Raw genomic sequence first — 18300 nt, 5'->3', positions numbered from 1 at the left:
CTGAGCCTGTGATCAAATGTCCAAGCCCAAAGCTGAGTTCGACAATGTCAGAAGTGATATAATCAGTGCTGAGTTTATTGTCTCCTCCCCCATATTTCCTCCTTACTCCTCTGCTGAAAACGTCTGTGTCCGGAGAAGGGTCTCCTAGGGAATAAGCAAGGGAGTGAACAGTTCTGCACATTAAAAGGTGATAAGCCCCTTCCTTACCTTGTCGAAGTACTTGCAGAGCAGTGCTCTGGTTTCGGATGCTGAGAGGTAGCTCAGCTTTGCCATCAGGTTCATTTCGCACTGGGACAGCATGCTGGCGGATGCACGCAGCACCCTCTGCCGACGTGTGATCGTCTCGTTCTTGTACTCAATAGCAGCATCCAGTGCTTCAATAGCTTCATCCAGCTGGAAAAGGATCCTTTCTTCCTGGAGAGCAACAACAGACGAACACTAAAACAAAAGCACAATAATGTGGCTGCTAGAAATCTGAAGTAATAACAGAAAGTGCAGGGAAACATTCAGCAGGTCGGGCAGCAGCTGTGGAGTGAGAGAAACAGAATTAAAGTTTCAGGTCAATGATGTTAATTCTGCTTCTCTCTCTAGAGATGCTGCCTGACCTGACTGTTATCCAGTTACACTATAAAGCACTGATAGGCCTCAGCTGGACCAGTGTGTTCAATTCTGGGCACCACTCTTCAGGAAGGACGTCAAGGCCTTAGACAGAGTATAGAAGAGATTGTCTAGAATGGTACCAGGAATGAGGGGGCCACAGTTATGGGAAGAGACTGTAGAGGCTGAAGTTGTTCTCTTTAGACTAGAGAAGATTAAGGAGAGATTTGGCGGAAAATTCAAAATCATGAACGGTTTTGATAGAGTAAATAAGGACCAACTATTTCTAATGACAGAAGGGCTGGTAACTAGAGGACAAGGTTTAAACAGATTGTTAAAAGATCCAGAGGCGAAATGAGGAAGCTTCTTTTTTACACAGGGAACTGGCTAAATATTTATAGAGAAGTTTATGGGGAAAGAGCGGGGGACTGCATCTAATTGGATAGCTCTACCAAGGAACTGGCATATGTACGATGGGTCGAATGGCTTCTTTCTGCGCTGTATCATTCTATGATTCTCTGTTTTTATTTATTATTAATAGAGGAGCACTGACTCACTGGGAGGGCTATCCAGCACCAGCTACCTCAATAACAACCAGAATAACTTACTTACCACCCACCCCCAATTTTCTTCCCTTTGAAGGTGCTGAGTATTCCCAAGCTATATTTCAATGAACACCAGCTCCCATCCAGTACCTCTTTATGTGTGAGTCCAGGGGTTTGGCTATCTGACTATGGGGGCCATTATGATAAGAGTCTGATCCTGCCTTCACTCAATGTCCATGAGCATGCACTTCCTAGCAGCAGATACTAAAGAATGTTCAGAAAGCTTTTTTCTTTTCCCTAGTCCAAAGCCCAACTGCTATCAGCTGACTTAGCACTGATCAGGGATGGAAATGTGACCTGCTGGTTTCTTTAGCTCCGTACCACAATGGGCAGTGCAGTTATCCTCTGAGCAATGGGGCACACATATGTTTTAATGCTATAACATAAATCTGAATTTTTACATAGCAAGCTGTTGTGATGTGCAATGCACTGCCTAAAAGGGTGGTGGAAGCAGATTCAATAGCAACTTTCAAAAGGGAATTGGATAAATACTTGAATATTTATAATTTTAACAATAAATATCAGCATTACACTGACGTTTGTAACTATAGTTTTATGCCCTGGCTGAAATGTTCATGAGATCTCAATTTTACAGAACTAATCCATACACACAGAACAGGGAAAGTGTTTAAATTCTGACAATCTTTCTCTTGAATGCCACTGAAAAGCAGACACCTGTGCCCCCGAATGGCTCAAATGGTGAGGGCATCACTTGACAAGGTACTGAGCTGTCACACATTAACAGGGGCCACTTAGGTGAAGCACCAGAGGGCAGCAGTCACCTGTGGAACCCAACACAAATCAATACCTTCAGGAAAGGGGGAGATAAACAGAAACAAATACCTGCCATCAGTGAGGAGGAGGCGTAAAGATGCCAGTTGAACGGTCCCTGAAACCACAGGCAACATAATAATCAGAAAGCCAATCAGACCTCCGAGGAGACATCACCTTTTTCCGTGATCTCAGTGCAGGTGACATTACCTTATTCTGCCATCAGTCAATCTGACCTATTGCAATTTTTGGACTTATTGTAAAATGTAAAATAATAGTTTCTATTCGCTTATTAACAGATATCCCATAGTGTTGCTCATGGTTGACAGAGAATATGCTGCTTTATAACAAAAGGAATGTCATGTGTCACCTTTGGCATGTTTCCGGCAGTTCCTGCAGCCATACTGGTGCCAAACGTCGTGTCCTGCACTCCTTTGGACCCCACCAGAAAGGCCGAGAGGGGGGTTTTGACGACTGGGCAACTCTCAACCTCCATAAATTTGCCCAGGCATGCGCCATGGAGAGGTCACTCCATAGTTGCCTCACAGCGACTGAAACAACACGGAAGGCAGCAGTTACGGGTTATAAGTCCAGATAAATTGGCGTAGAAACTGGGCGCCACGGGTTGCCTTTGTCGGTGGGAGAGGACATTGCACCTCACTGGACAGCTACCGCCCGCCTCAAACCGGGCAGCCCCCGGTCAATAAGGTTCTGTCCCGCCACAGTCTGCCTGCTTCAATGGGTGCTTGGAGCTCAGGGTCATTGCCCGAAAGGTGGACTGATACACCGCACCAAACAACATGGAAAAAGGAAAGAAGGTACCAGCCCTTCGCTTTGCAAGCTGGAACGTCAGAACTATGTGTCCTGGCCTGTCGGAAGACCTTACACAAATCAACGATTCTCGGAAGACCGCCATCATTAACAACGAGCTCAGTAGACTCAATGTGGACATTGCAGCACTTCAGGAGACTCGCCTCCCCGCGAGTGGCTCTCTAGCAGAGCAAGACTACACCTTCTTCTGGCAGGGCAGGGATCCTGAAGAACCAAGACAGCATGGAGTGGGCTTCGCCATCAGAAACTCCTTGCTCAGCATGATAGAGCCTCCCTCAAATGGCTCGGAACGCATACTGTCCATCCGACTGCTCACCACCTCTGGTCCAGTACACCTACTCAGCATCTATGCTCCAACACTCTGTTCCGCACCTGAAGCTAAAGACCAGTTCTATGAACAACTCCATAACATCATTAGCAGCATCCCCAACACCGAACACCTATTCCTGCTGGGGGACTTTAATGCCAGGGTTGGGGCCGACCATGACTCATGGCCCTCCTGCCTTGGGCGCTATGGCGTTGGAAGGATGAATGAGAACGGGCAGAGACTGCTTGAGTTGTGTACCTATCATAACCTCTGCATCACCAACTCGTTCTTTCACACTAAACCCTGTCACCAGGTTTCATGGAGGCACCCAAGATCACGTCGTTGGCACCAGCTAGACCTCATTGTCACAAGGCGAGCCGCCTTAAACAGTGTTCAAATCACACGCAGCTTCCACAGTGCGGACTGCGACACCGACCACTCCCTGGTGTGCAGCAAGGTTAGACTCAGACCAAAGAAGTTGCATCATTCCAAGCAGAAGGGCCACCCGCGCATCAACACGAGCAGAATTTCTCACCCACAGCTGTTACAAAAATTTCTAAATTCACTTGTAACAGCCCTTCAAAACACTCCCACAGGGGATGCTGAGACCAAGTGGGCCCACATCAGAGACGCCATCTATGAGTCAGCTTTGACCACCTACGGCAAAAGTGCGAAGAGAAATGCAGACTGGTTTCAATCTCATAATGAAGAGCTGGAACCTGTCATAGCCGCTAAGCGCATTGCACTTTTGAACTACAAGAAAGCCCCCAGCGATTTAACATCCGCAGCACTTAAAGCAGCCAGAAGTACTGCACAAAGAACAGCTAGGCGTTGCGCAAACGACTACTGGCAACACCTATGCAGCCATATTCAGCTGGCCTCAGACACCGGAAACATCAGAGGAATGTATGATGGCATGAAGAGAGCTCTTGGGCCAACCATCAAGAAGATCACCCCCCTCAAATCTAAATCGGGGGACATAATCACTGACCAACGCAAACAGATGGACCGCTGGGTTGAGCACTACCTAGAACTGTACTCCAGGGAGAATGCTGTCACTGAGACTGCCCTCAATGCAGCCCAGCCTCTACCAGTCATGGATGAGCTGGACATACAGCCAACCAAATCGGAACTCAGTGATGCCATTGATTCCCTAGCCAGCGGAAAAGCCCCTGGGAAGGACAGCATTACCCCTGAAATAATCAAGAGTGCCAAGCCTGCTATACTCTCAGCACTACATGAACTGCTATGCCTGTGCTGGGACGAGGGAGCAGTACCCCAGGACATGCGCGATGCCAACATCATCACCCTCTATAAAAACAAAGGTGACCGCGGTGACTGCAACAACTACCGTGGAATCTCCCTGCTCAGCATAGTGGGGAAAGTCTTTGCTCGAGTCGCTCTGAACAGGCTCCAGAAGCTGGCCGAGCGCGTCTACCCTGAGGCACAGTGTGGCTTTCGTGCAGAGAGATCGACTATTGACATGCTGTTCTCCCTTCGTCAGATACAGGAGAAATGCCGTGAACAACAGATGCCCCTCTACATTGCTTTCATTGATCTCACCAAAGCCTTTGACCTCGTCAGCAGACGTGGTCTCTTCAGACTACTAGAAAAGATCGGATGTCCACCAAAGCTACTAAGTATCATCACCTCATTCCATGACAATATGAAAGGCACAATTCAACATGGTGGCTCCTCATCAGAGCCCTTTCCTATCCTGAGTGGTGTGAAACAGGGCTGTGTTCTCGCACCCACACTTTTTGGGATTTTCTTCTCCCTGCTGCTTTCACATGCGTTCAAATCCTCTGAAGAAGGAATTTTCCTCCACACAAGATCAGGGGGCAGGTTGTTCAACCTTGCCCGTCTAAGAGCGAAGTCCAAAGTACGGAAAGTCCTCATCAGAGAACTCCTCTTTGCTGACGATGCTGCTTTAACATCTCACACTGAAGAATGCCTGCAGAGTCTCATCGACAGGTTTGCGTCTGCCTGCAATGAATTTGGCCTAACCATCAGCCTCAAGAAAACGAACATCATGGGGCAGGATGTCAGAAATGCTCCATCCATCAATATTGGCGACCACGCTCTGGAAGTGGTTCAAGAGTTCACCTACCTAGGCTCAACTATCACCAGTAACCTGTCTCTAGATGCAGAAATCAACAAGCGCATGGGTAAGGCTTCCACTGCTATGTTCAGACTGGCCAAGAGAGTGTGGGAAAATGGCGCATTGACACGGAACACAAAAGTCCGAGTGTATCAGGCCTGTGTCCTCAGTACCTTGCTCTACGGCAGCGAGGCCTGGACAACGTATGCCAGCCAAGAGCGACGTCTCAATTCATTCCATCTTCGCTGCCTTCGGAGAATACTTGGCATCAGGTGGCAGGACTATATCTCCAACACAGAAGTCCTTGAAGCGGCCAACATCCCCAGCTTATACACACTACTGAGTCAGCGGCGCTTGAGATGGCTTGGCCATGTGAGCCGCATGGAAGATGGCAGGATCCCCAAAGACACATTGTACAGCGAGCTCGCCACTGGTATCAGACCCACCGGCCGTCCATGTCTCCGTTATAAAGACGTCTGCAAACGCGACATGAAATCGTGTGACATTGATCACAAGTCGTGGGAGTCAGTTGCCAGCATTCGCCAGAGCTGGCGGGCAGCCATAAAGACAGGGCTAAATTGTGGCGAGTCGAAGAGACTTAGTAGTTGGCAGGAAAAAAGACAGAGGCGCAAGGGGAGAGCCAACTGTGCAACAGCCCCAACAAACAAATTTCTCTGCAGCACCTGTGGAAGAGCCTGTCACTCCAGAATTGGCCTTTATAGCCACTCCAGGCGCTGCTTCACTAACCACTGACCACCTCCAGGCGCGTATCCATTGTCTCTCGAGATAAGGAGGCCCAAAAGAAAGAAAGAAAGAAATGTTATGAACAAAGCGTGATTGGGAGTGTACGTCAGATACTGTGCATCAATATACAATCCACTGTGCTGTTACTCACCAACACTGCAATATCAATTCCACTGTACAGTGAATAGGCTGAAAATGGTTCTGCGCCAGCCATCTCATGAACACCAAGGACTTTGTGCATTTAACTCAACTCAGGGACACACTATTTAGTTAACCTGGTGGAACAATTATTCTAACATATCAGTAACTCTGCATGACGTTACAATATGCCACTGAACAGATTGATTTCTCTCACGATGAGCCACACCTCTGCTGACAGCAGGTTTCCCATCCGTAGTTTCTCATCCAGCTCAGTGCGCTGTTTCATCATCTGATCCTTCTCATGCCGCAGGTTGGAAATCTCCTCGCGGATTTCCTGTTGGTCACTGGCACTGCCATTACGCAACTGCCCATTCTTCTCGGATAGCTCCTTCTCCAGAGATTCAATGCGGCTTGACACTCTCACAATGTCATTGCTCAGAGCCTAAAGAAAGGATAAAAAGAAATGGACAAGTTGAGGCCTTAAAATGAATTGAAACTAAGACAGAAAATTTGTCTTTATAATCTCCTGATGTTTGTAGCAAAATTTGTCACAGTGTAGCACAGATCCATACAGACCACGAGGTCCCAGATTCAATCTCTGTCCATATTGAACAAGCTAATCTCAGCTGGGCGTTACAATTGGCCTTGGCTGGGAATGGAAAAACAGCCAGCATTCCCACAACTGATCAGTATCCAGCAACCCCTGCTGGTAAGTGCATGTGTGGGCATCAGGCTTGGCAGGATCATAGTTTAATACTCTGACAACATTCATTCTTTAGGCTTACATATATAGCACTGTATATACGAGGTAAGGAACAGCTGCTGACAATAGTAGAACCACATCAACAAGAGTCAGTTTCTTCAGGAGAGGATGGGATAAAATTGGAGAAAGAAAACTTTGATAGTCTTGGATGTACTTGAATCATGGCTGCTTACTCTCTGAACTGATAGGGTCTCCGTTTTAACTCCTAACCCAATAGGATCTCAACCTTATTCGTTCATCCATTAGGGTTTTGGCCTCATCCTCTTTTACCTAACTGAATAGTGCCCTCTTGGGCTCTAATCTGATAGAATCTTTGCCTCATGCTCTTCCACCTGACTGAGTTGCAACTTCTTGATCACTCAACTGATAGAAGCAGTTTCTCACCTGACTGGAAAGCAGCCGCTTGCTCTCCAGTCCACTCTTCTCCTGCAGCAAGGCTTCTTTCTTTTCTACAATAGTCTCTCGTTTGTTCAGCTCCTCTTCCAGGTCATCCAGCGCCTTCCGTTGTTCTAGAACCTTCTCAATTTCAGTATCCAACCACCTTTTCTGTTCTTCAATTTTCTACAAGTAAAATAGATCGTCAATAAACATTTCAGAGCAAAGGGCTCAGAAAGCAGCTTTTCTCTCATAAGAAATCATGGGTCATGAAAATCTATTGGCCTTTTGGCACACTCCCACAATTCTGTCAGCACCCAGACACATCAGGTCCCAGCCTCTGATGTGAGCAGTCGCATGGTGGAGCAGAAACTCTGTCACAAACATGGATCCCTCCCGCGGCCTACCACATCAATGTAGCTGTGGTAGGAGGAAATAATGCCCTAGGCTTTAAATTTTAAAAACCTCCTTTGAGGTGCTCCTTAAAATCCACCACGTTGACCAATCTTTTGGTGATCTGTCTTGATATCTCTTTCTGTGGCTCAGTGTCAAACTTTTTTTTTTATTGATAAAGCTCTTGCTTAGGGCCTTGGGACGTTTTGCTACACTAAAGGCTCTATATAAACGTTTTGTTGCAGGTGGGGAGCTTCCTCTGCCCTGGTTTCTGCTGGGTGGGTGGTACATTAGGGGAAACTCGCCTGTGATGGCTGTGGGGCCCACCTGGTGTCCAGACCCTGATCCCCATCTCTGTGGGTGGAACACTGCCATCTTTGTGGGTGACTTGCACAGGGGCAAAAATATTTCTCATGCTAGCGGCACCAGCATGCGCACATGGAAAAAAAATGACTGCCCAGCACTGCAATACTTGCTCCCCACACAACATCCCCATCTCACCTCAGCTTCAGCAGCTACCAAACACTGAAATACCTTTGCCCTTTCCAATGCATGTCCTCCCACCAACTTTTGGCAGGTGCTCGAGATATGCCCACAGTGGCATGGGTGTCCACCAGATTTATGCAGAAGTGGGAATGTCCCTCAATCGTGGGTACTCTTAGGGTCAATGGTGAAGGTGCCTGACAGTCTGATCCTGACACATGATTTTCAGGGCTGTGATGTGCTTAGAGGTCCATAAGTTAAGTCTTACCCAGACTGTGTCAATATCTTTTTGTTTTACCCCTCTGTCTTGAAGATGCCTCTGAGTACTCTGGACTCCAGCAGCCCTTTATTAGCTTGACCAACTGCTCATTTGCAATGTGTGATCCTAGACTGCAAGGATCAGCAGACAATTTAGGTGGGAGGGGCGGTACAGCTGTGACAGAGAATGCACCACAGACAGGAGAGAGAACCTGGAACTATCCTGGTCCTTGTGACTTAGTTCAACACTGGGCAGTGCATTGTCCTGGGTTTTGTTAAGTTTTACCTAATTTTAACAAACAGGAAACCTCTTGATCAGCCACTGAATTTCTTTCTCTATTAGCTCACTTGTAACTTGCCGAGTTGCTTGTGTGAAATTAATAACTACACATCAGTAAAATTGTTGAGAAGGTGGCAACTGTTAAATACTAAAACAGACACATCTATTACAGTTAAAATATAAATTCAATGGAAGTTCATTCATTGACACTGGAGCTATTCGGCCAGTAGTGAATCACCACCTTCAGGACAGAACTAAGGCAAGAAAAATCAGAGGGAAACAAACAAGCAACCCAGTTAAAAATAAAACTTCATTTGTAAAGTTGAGCTACTCCAGTCAAAACTCCCAATGCACTGTGTTCAGGTACAAACTACTGAGCTATTCCTGGCCCAGGATTACTTTACCTGCTGCTCTTCGAGGCTGATTACCGACCCGTTGCTGCCACTTCTCCTCTTCCTTTGGAAGGCTGCAATCTCTTCGGTTTTAATCTTAAGAATCTGTTGCTGCTGCTTATGTTTTATTTCAAGTTCCTGCACATAGATGGAGGAAAGATAAGCACTTCATTATCCTTTGAGGGCATTCACAATCCACTGGGCATATCCTGTTCCACACAACGTCCTGATCACCCATCATCTTGATATCACTAGCTCTGCTCACTTGACACATTAAGTTTAAAATCCTCGTCTTCATCTTCATTCTCCCCTACAGCCAACACTATCTCTGCAACCTCCTCGTCTGCACTCTTGGTTTTCTGACCCTGGCCTTTTGCGTCTTCCTTCCCACTTCACCCCAGCCTTCGGCAGCTTTGGTTAAGTTCTTTGGAACTTCCTCCTGAAATTCCTCTGCCTTTCTACTTCTCTGTCCACATGTAAACACCTTCTCAAAATCCATCCTTTGAACCAATATTTTGGTTCTGCTTCCTAATCTCTCCCATTCATTCCTTTTATCTATTTATTTGCATACCCTTCAATTTGTTTATTGAAATTCCAAATGGTGTGACTACCTTCAAGACTTTCATCAAAAGCATTTCTAGCTGTCAGTGGATCCCTCGAGGGAGTGGAACCCAAACATTTGGGAAACGATTTGAGAAAGTTTCACCAACATATTTCACCTTGGGTGGACAGTGAAGCTGAGCTGCATCGCAGGCCATTTTTCCTGCACTAAATCCCCTTCCTATACCTGAGCAAAAGATCACAAAGCATCAGCAATCACCATCACAGCAACAAGTAAAAATGTATCCTGTATGGAAATTAATCCCTCTCCAAAGGAACTCATGATCACTGTTCAGAACATAGTATGTTGCTTGCCACTCACACCTGCTGAGAACAGAGTAAAATCTGCAAATTTAAAGGAGCAAAGGAAATCAAGAATGTGCTTAATTTCTTTTCCCCTCACTATCAAACATGCTAACCATCAGAGTTTCATGCTGACACTTTTTTTTTGTTATACATTTTATTGAAAAGTCATTCAAAGTAGACAGTCAGAACAAACAATCCAAATTTAAATCCACTCCAAAAATAAAGTTATACAAGCAATGAGCTCTTCCTGCATTTAAAACATTGCAACAGGGGCTCTATTAAAAAGGCAGTAACTAGAGAATGCCTCCAGGTCACTCCATTACAGTTCCACCATAAAGATATGGTCCCAGATTTAGCTTTCCTAGACCAGTGCACAGGGAAGTTTGATTGAGCTTACTTTAAAAAGATCCCCCTGAATACTATTGAGATAAAAATGTTTTTTCTATGTGATCACATTTTCAGAAGTCCAGTGTCTTTCCAGCCAGATCCTTCATAAATTCTACAGCTGATTAATTGGAGATGGAGTCCTGAGGTAATGAACCTAAAAAAAAAGGAAGCTTCCATCCTCAAACAGTCTTCTGTTGCCCTTTTTTGCCAATTAGAGATTTGTGGATGTGAGGAATGACACCACCACTAGCAATTGTAGCCTTGATTAAGGAATCCAACTCTTCATCGCCTCGAATAGCAAGTTGCAAATGGCGAGGGGTAATACGCTTCACCTTCAAGTCTTTGGAAGCATTTCCTGCAAGCTCCAGTACCTGCAGCCCGGCTCACTGCGAGCGGGAAACCGCTTTTGTCTTCGCCTTGCCGGAGTCTTTACCCGCTTTACCGCCAGCCATTGCCACCGCGTGTCCTCTCAACTATTTTTTCAAACCGCTCTGCGCGGAACTTTGTGCTTCTTTTGTTTGTGTATGTTTTTGCTTGTCAGCATTTGTTAACTAAAATTACTCTGGGATTTAAACTTCCTGCACTACCTCACCATCATCCTGAGTTTGGCCCAGAATGCAGGGAAGCTTCCGCAAATGCCCAGAATTTGTTTGCATGCATAGCTATGCAATCAGGTCATTGCTGTACTAACTTGTGATGATATGGCATTTGGTGATGCGTAAATGCGTCAAGGATTCAAGGGAGAAATGCTGCAGTGATCGGTCATGTAAACTACTGGAGAAACAAACTAATAACATGTAAAGTGTGTCAGGGAGATATACAGTAGGGACTCATAAAAATATATTGGAAAGACTGATGTAAAGTGTGCAAATCAGGGATGTGATACAGACATGCCAATCATCAATGCTTGACTGCTACTCTAGTACAGATGAAGAATAACGATCATCTTTGAAAACATTGTCAGGAACTACAACCACAGGATGCTGAAAATGGTCCATAAGATTCTGTTTTGAAGCATATACGCCTTCATTACTCCAGAGTACTTTGATCATAAGACTCCACAAAGTACTGGAAAATGCACCAGTCAAAAATCTAAATCATCAATGCAGGGCATGTCTCTGGATTTTCCTGTCAAATTAATGTTGCTTCCTGAGCGCTCACATCTTCTTTCAGAAATTTCTAAATCTGCAAGTGCAAAAACAATTTTGTGCACTTTGCTTTTACGTTGCAAGTGATGGATAGACTGGATGTAATTGCATCTCATTACAACAGGCTTGTTACTAGTGCAATCTCAGTCCAACTACAGTGAAACCTGTAAATGAGGGACACTTTAAGGGACTTGCATCACCTGTCCTTTATTTGCAGCTGTCATTATTTTCAAAATGGTCACTGTAAGTGACCACAGTAAACTGGATGAGCCAAATATCCCAGAAAATTGCACATATCTCCTCACCTGGAATGGAGCCTAACTCTGGAACTTTACCAGTGCGATGTGTTTTCAGTTCATTTTTTGTTTGTTTCGTAATTCATCGCCATCCGTTTCCATTGAGGGTGTTATGATCCTGGGATCCGCTATGTTAGTAACGTGCACAGGGCAAGATAGCTGCCTGAGACATCCCAGCCAAATTGAGATTAATGTCCTGTAGACCCCCATCCAGGACCCCCTCTCTCCATGTGCTGCAACTGCTAATGTTTGCGAAGCTAGGGGGCTATTACAGTTCATCTGTACCTGACATACTGGTGGAGTGAAATGTGTTACCTTGTGCAGTTCCTAGTTTTGTTGAATGGGGAATTCTTTACCCAGCATCCATAGTAGCAGATAAACCGTTCTATCCCTGAGATAGAACCATGCAAGCATTCAGTCCCAGTGATAGATCGGTTTCTCCTCCACTATGGATGCTGGGTAAAGAGCTTCGCATTCCGTGAAAGCCGTTTCTTTCACCAGCTGCCATCTTGCGCTGACCTACAAGTCTTTACTTACAATAATGGCAGTTCATTTCTAGAAGGATAGATCTGAAATGCAGAGAACTCAAAATAAAAGTGTACAATGTTTAGTAGGTCCAAGTATTTATTTCAGAATTGCGATCTGGTATATATTTAAGTTGCAAACAGACTTGGTGTACTGGAGGCTGTCTGTGGTTGGCAATTTGCAAGTGCCTGTGATTTCAAGGTGCAGCTTGTATTTGTTACAATCTAAGTTATTTGGGATTGTCAATAATTGTCCATTTTTTTTTTTTACAGGTGTCCATTTGAACAGGTTTCACTGCACTTACATTCAAATACAGAGGAAAGCACATTGGGTTTCACTTTTCACAGAAAAACAGACTGAATTCTGAAATGTAAGATAGGACAATATATCTAACCTCCTTAGAACCCCAACATGAACTGTGCTGTACCTTCACTCGATGTTTTCCTTTCTGCATCTCTGTCTCAAGTCGCCTTTTCTGATCCATTTCCTCTTTCAGTTTTTTCTGTAGCAATGCCTGTTGCTGCTTCATTAGCTGCACATTTCTCTCCATCTCTTGGATACGCCGCTCACTCTGCGATGACAGTGATACGAGTCGTTCTGTATCCCGCTTCTTCTGTCTTAGCACCTGGAGACAGGATTAATGTCAAGATTAACAGCATCTGATAGTCAGCTTTACGATTAAAAAAATGATCTCACCCTTCTCCATTGCAGCAGGAAACAGAACTGGACAAATCTATTACAAAGCATTGTTACAACCGAGGCGGGGGAGTGCACTGTTTTTCCTAGTTCCACTTCTCCACAGGTCACAAAATATATTTAAATGTGCACCCAGCTACCGATACGGTCAATCATGGACTCTATTTTTATCCCAGAATAAAATACACCAACCAGGCTTCTCTAATAACAAAATTATCAGATTATAAAACAAGACTTAACCAGTAGTGAAGCAAAGTATTAACACACAGATTGAAATATGAGAGTTCCCTTTTTACCTTAGCCTCACACAAACACACACCCTGGTTAGTCGAAAAATAGAAATTTTCTCTTCAGAGCTCTGTTACAAAAAAAAGACAAAAAGAGTACTTTGGCCAAATATTTGCTAATTCTTGAAGAAAAAAGAGATTTGGAAAGACGTCAGTTGTCCCTTTTTGGTTTGACATCCCAAATATGCGTCGACGGGGATCTTTCTAGAACAGTTCTTTCTCAGGCAACATTGAAGATCAGCTTGGCAGGCTTTCCAGGAGAAATGCGACAACAGTGGATTCTGGCAGGCCTTTCAGGAGGAATGCAGCATCAATTTCTCTGTTTCTTACACTTGATTCTCAAAGAGATGGAAGAGAGTGCTGATGGTGACTGCTCTCTTCGCTGGTTTTCTTCAACTCCCTTCAAAGCAGTTCACACCCCAACACTCTGTCCAAAGCAGACCCAAAAACAATATCTCAAGAGTCAAGCCTTCTGACCCTCATAAATTTTGACATGTCATTTCTCTGTAAACATTTTCTTCAAGTCAAAAGGCCCCTGCTGGGTATTTATCTGAAGACAGGTGACCTCCAGTCAGGGTTGTTGACAAACCAAGTTCAAAAGACCTTCCGATGACCTCTTTTAATGACCCCAGTGAACACAAAAATCCACTAAATCTTTTTCAGTTTTCCCAAATAAAAGAATGTCCGTGATTCTAAAATACGAGTCCTCAAAAAAATACTTTTAAAAAATACAGAAGCACCGTCATAACAGTATTTACAGGACAGAAACAGGCTATGTGGCCCAACAGGTCCATGGCGGTGTTTATGCTCCATAAGCTTCCTCCCTCTTCTAAATCTAACCCATCAACAACATCCTTCTATTCCTTTGTCCATCATGCATTTATCTAGATTCCCCTTAAATGCATCTATCCTTATTTACCCAACTACTCCTTGTGGTAACAAGTTCCACATTCTAGCTATTCTCTGGGTAAAGACGTTTCTCCAAAATTCCCTATTGGACTTACTAATGACTATCTTATATTTATGACCCTTAGTTTTGATCTCAACCACAAGTTGAAACATCTTCTTTACATTTACGCTATCAAATCTTTTCATACTTTTAATGACCTTTATCACCCTTCAGTCTTCTCTTTTCCAAAGAAAAAAGTCTTAACCTGTTCAATCCTTCCTGATAGTTATAACCCCTCAGTTCTCATATCATTCTAGTAAATCTATTTTGCATCTTCTCCAGTGCTTCCATATCCTTTCTATAATATGGAGAACAGAACTGTTCACAGTGCTCTAAAAATGAGAATTTTCCATCTAAGATTGTGTGATAGCACTCAATATATCTGCTCCTCTGGGATACACAAGTAGATTGGGCACAAAAAAAAACTGTAACTGCCGTTTGAAAATAAATACTGAATTCACAATTCTAAACACCAGATCGCCATTCAAAGATCTATTTTAAAATAAGTACTTAGACCTGACACATATTATACTATTACTTTTGAAATACTGGCCCAATGACACTACAATATTTTTCTCCTAGGTCCAGCAGAAATTGCACTTGCTGTTGTTCACTGCACCTTCATTGTGTAATTCAACCGTCTCATCTGGAGGCAGTAATGCTGCCAGCCACATCACCTCACGCACCTGCACTTTACTCTGTGCTGCAACAATTTTTTTGTGGTACTCCTGGAGCTTGGCCCTTTCCATAGGATCCCTGGGTTCTTTCTCCTCAAGGTCCTGGAGCTGTTTCTGAGCCTCTGTCAGCTCTGCCCTCGCCTGTTCCGCTTCCTGCTCCACCTCTCGAATCTTACGACAGTATTGCTTGTTCATCACTTGGGCATCTCTCCCTAGCCATCCAAACACAAGCCATGTTTAGCTGAAAATATATGGGATTACTAACAGTACGTAACAGTTCACTACTTGTATATCCTGCCACAATCTTAATATCTCATTCATTTTGTTCAGGGAACCTGCTGCAATTAATTATAAAAGATGTTTTGAGGTTTCAAACATTTTTAAAATGTTCTGTATTTAATGAAGGCATTAAGGTACAAAAACAATTCAATTGACAAATGTCATCAGGTTATTGCGAAATGTGTAAACCTTTAGAAACTTCAGTTACTGCATTAAAAATGGCAACATAAAAAATTCAAAATGCATTTTGAGACAACTGTATTAATCCATTGGCCAGGTTGTGCAATCACAGTGATGAGTTTATATTAGCATTTTCCATTAGAATGTAGACATAGGAACTTATAATAGAAAATGTTGACACAAAATATGTGATTGAAAAGTGACAATAGTAAGTTCATGGTGCAGACAGAAGGTTGGTAGAGACCCAATCCTTTAAATAAATTAGATATAGATATAAATTTAATTATTACAGAGTCAGATGTGTTACTGCACTCTCCTAGAATGTTACTGTCCTTTTGCATATAATGGTACTTACATTTCAAAAAGATCAATTGAATTTTGAAAGTGACGAATTACCTCATCCGTATTTTATTGACTGTTAGAAAAGATCAATGCACCAGCATTTAAATAAATCTAATTTAAAATTGACCCCTTGTACCTGTTTTGATGAGTTCTTTGATCAATTCTTCCTTCATACGGATGTTGATGGCCAGTTCCCGCATCTTGTGCTGTGCTTGCACGAGTCTCCACTCAGAGTTCTTCAGCGTGGGAAGGTATACAGGTGAACCTTCCCTGAATTCATCAGAAAACAGCGGAGAATGGGCCCTATTCTGGTCTCCCCTTCTGTGTGGAGCTGCAGAAGATGAAATTAACATGGTTCAGCCTTCAAACTGGAGCAATGAAAAATGTTGAGCAGAACAGACTAACAACAACAAATTTTTAAGGGCTGCCATGCAAAAGGTCTTTTATAAATTTTATAATTTTTAAGTGGTATCCACCTACTCTTGCTGGTATAAAGTGCGTCTAAACAAAGATCCTGGAGTTATATTTCATTTTTGGGGGGTATGCCCCACACTGGGATGGGTCTACCGTTATAGTTACCTTTGTGAAGCATGCAATCAGGATAGTGGGACCCAATAGTTGTACTATGATGGCATTGTCAGAGAAGCCCAAGTGTTCTGGATCTCCTGTCATTCAAACATAGAGAGGCAGTGTAATGAGCTGCAGTAGTCAAATATGGCTTTATGAACCACTGGGATATGGGTGCAACCCTGTGAACTACCACCTCCTATCACTGTGGAGTGCTTCTCCGTAGAGAGGGCAAGATTAAAGTGATTGTCGATACAGGCTGCACTCAACACTCCTCCCAGCAACTAGTTTCAAGTCAGGATCAGTGAAGGTCTGAGAGGACGCCAAATGCTTGATCGAGCACTTAGATGTGGATGACACAAATAGACCTAGTGGGTAAATGGAAGAAAATAAATTAAAGAAGGAGTATTACCTTCCAAAATAGTGTGTTGACATCATGGCCTACATATCTGCATGTGACAATTTTTTCAGTGAATTTTTGGCAGGTGGATCCAGAAAAATGGACAGGAAGATGCGCGACCACTTCCTATGCCGTTTTCCAGGCGTCAATTCTGCCGCAGCATAACAGTCACAATGTGGGAAGGCATACGATAAACGCAAATTAGGGAAACACTACCCGTATGGTCACTGGGGCCGTCTGTTTTCCCCAGGCATCCAGAATTTAATGATAGGCGGGGGAGAGGGTGGCATAATGGTAATGTCACTGAACTAGTAATCAAGAGGCCCAGTCTAATGCCCCTGGGGACACAGGTTCAAATCCCACCATGGCAGCTGGTGGAATTTAAATTCAATCTATTAAAAAAAATCAGGAATTAAAAGTTAGTCTCAGGAATGGTGCCATGAAACTATCAATTGTCGTAAAAGCCCATCTGGTTCACTTACGTCCTTTAGAAAAGAAAATCTGCCATCCTTACATGGTCTGGCCTACCTATGACTGCAGACCCACAGCAATATGGTTGACTCTTAACTGTCTCTGAGGTCTGTACAAATGCTCAGGCAGCAGCCAGATAGCAGTTGGACAAGTGTGGAGCAAATACTTTACTTTTTAAAAAACCCGACTTTGAAAGCAACACAGAACCTACCTGCATCCAGACACTGCGACAGGCCTAAGCCAATAGCAGGAGAAGGGTCCTGAGATATGTGGCCCAGTTAAGGGTCTGAGGGTGGAAACCTATGCCTAAGTGTCAATCTGACTTAGCTTTGATACTCTCCACAATCCTGCTTACTTATGATCTATGCTTTTACCTGAAGTGCGACCACTTGGGTGATATACCAGAGGACAATTAGCAACTATGAAACCTGCACCATGGTGGCAGACATTACCTTCTGGAAAGGAGGCAAGGTATTTAGAAATAACAGAGGAAGTACAAAAAGAGTGGATTCTCCCTGAATTAAACAGACTGATTGCTGTTCTGGCTGTACGTTCGTAACTGGACCACAAGAAACTGCATACATTTCATTCCTTCACTTTGCGGACTGCTCGAATCACTGTCTCGGAGCTGGGTGAGGTTGCTTCTGCTTTTCACTGTGCTGATCATTCCAGGAACATCTCTTTTTGTCCAGGTCCGATTGATCTGGTGTCTATCAAGGGACAAAGAATTAATCTCAGGACATCACAAAAATACAAAATCTTTAAAAATGTTTTAATTTCTCAGCAGAATATTACACAGGACGTTCAGCCTTTGCTTCTCCACTTGGGTTAATCAAACTGGTACTAAGGTACAGCTATTTATTTCCCTGTATATTAATTTATTTATGTTAACTTTTAGCTTTTGCCTGTTATGTGAGTTTCTGTTGGAAGAATAAAAGTGTAATCAGAAGACAGGCATGCTTTACTTTGGTTAATGCCATTTAATATAGAATCCAGTGAAGGACAATGTCAGTTTAGACAGCAAACCTAATTAAAAGAAATTCCAGGCAGAGACAATCATAGGGCTTTAGTTGATAAGAAATTCTGCAGCGGACAGACAAGCTTTCTTTTTTTGTTCATGCCTTGGAAGATAAAGAAAACATAGCAGAC

General features: G+C 43.7%; 1 protein-coding gene and 1 pseudogene across 2 annotated transcripts in view; both read right to left on the bottom strand.

Annotated features, from left to right (window-relative positions):
* kif7 (kinesin family member 7) overlaps positions 1–18300 on the bottom strand; it is a 38638-nt gene that overhangs the window by 3698 nt on the left and 16640 nt on the right. For both annotated transcript variants that reach the window (XM_068018056.1, XM_068018057.1), the window contains exons 8-15: positions 17734–17861; positions 15850–16044; positions 14922–15124; positions 12731–12928; positions 9054–9179; positions 7245–7421; positions 6324–6539; positions 208–414 (exon numbers count right to left, since the gene is read on the bottom strand). In XM_068018056.1, the coding sequence (XP_067874157.1) occupies positions 208–414; positions 6324–6539; positions 7245–7421; positions 9054–9179; positions 12731–12928; positions 14922–15124; positions 15850–16044; positions 17734–17861 (1450 nt within the window). The remainder of the gene's footprint in view (positions 1–207; positions 415–6323; positions 6540–7244; positions 7422–9053; positions 9180–12730; positions 12929–14921; positions 15125–15849; positions 16045–17733; positions 17862–18300) is intronic.
* Positions 10083–10825, bottom strand: LOC137352510 (histone H2A.Z pseudogene; annotated as a pseudogene).

The sequence above is a fragment of the Heterodontus francisci genome, chromosome 38, assembly GCF_036365525.1.
Source record: "Heterodontus francisci isolate sHetFra1 chromosome 38, sHetFra1.hap1, whole genome shotgun sequence".
In the NCBI taxonomy this organism is placed as follows: Eukaryota; Metazoa; Chordata; class Chondrichthyes; order Heterodontiformes; family Heterodontidae; genus Heterodontus; species Heterodontus francisci.
Note: the sequence above shows the minus strand (reverse complement) of the source record. Positions and strands in the feature narration are given on the sequence as shown.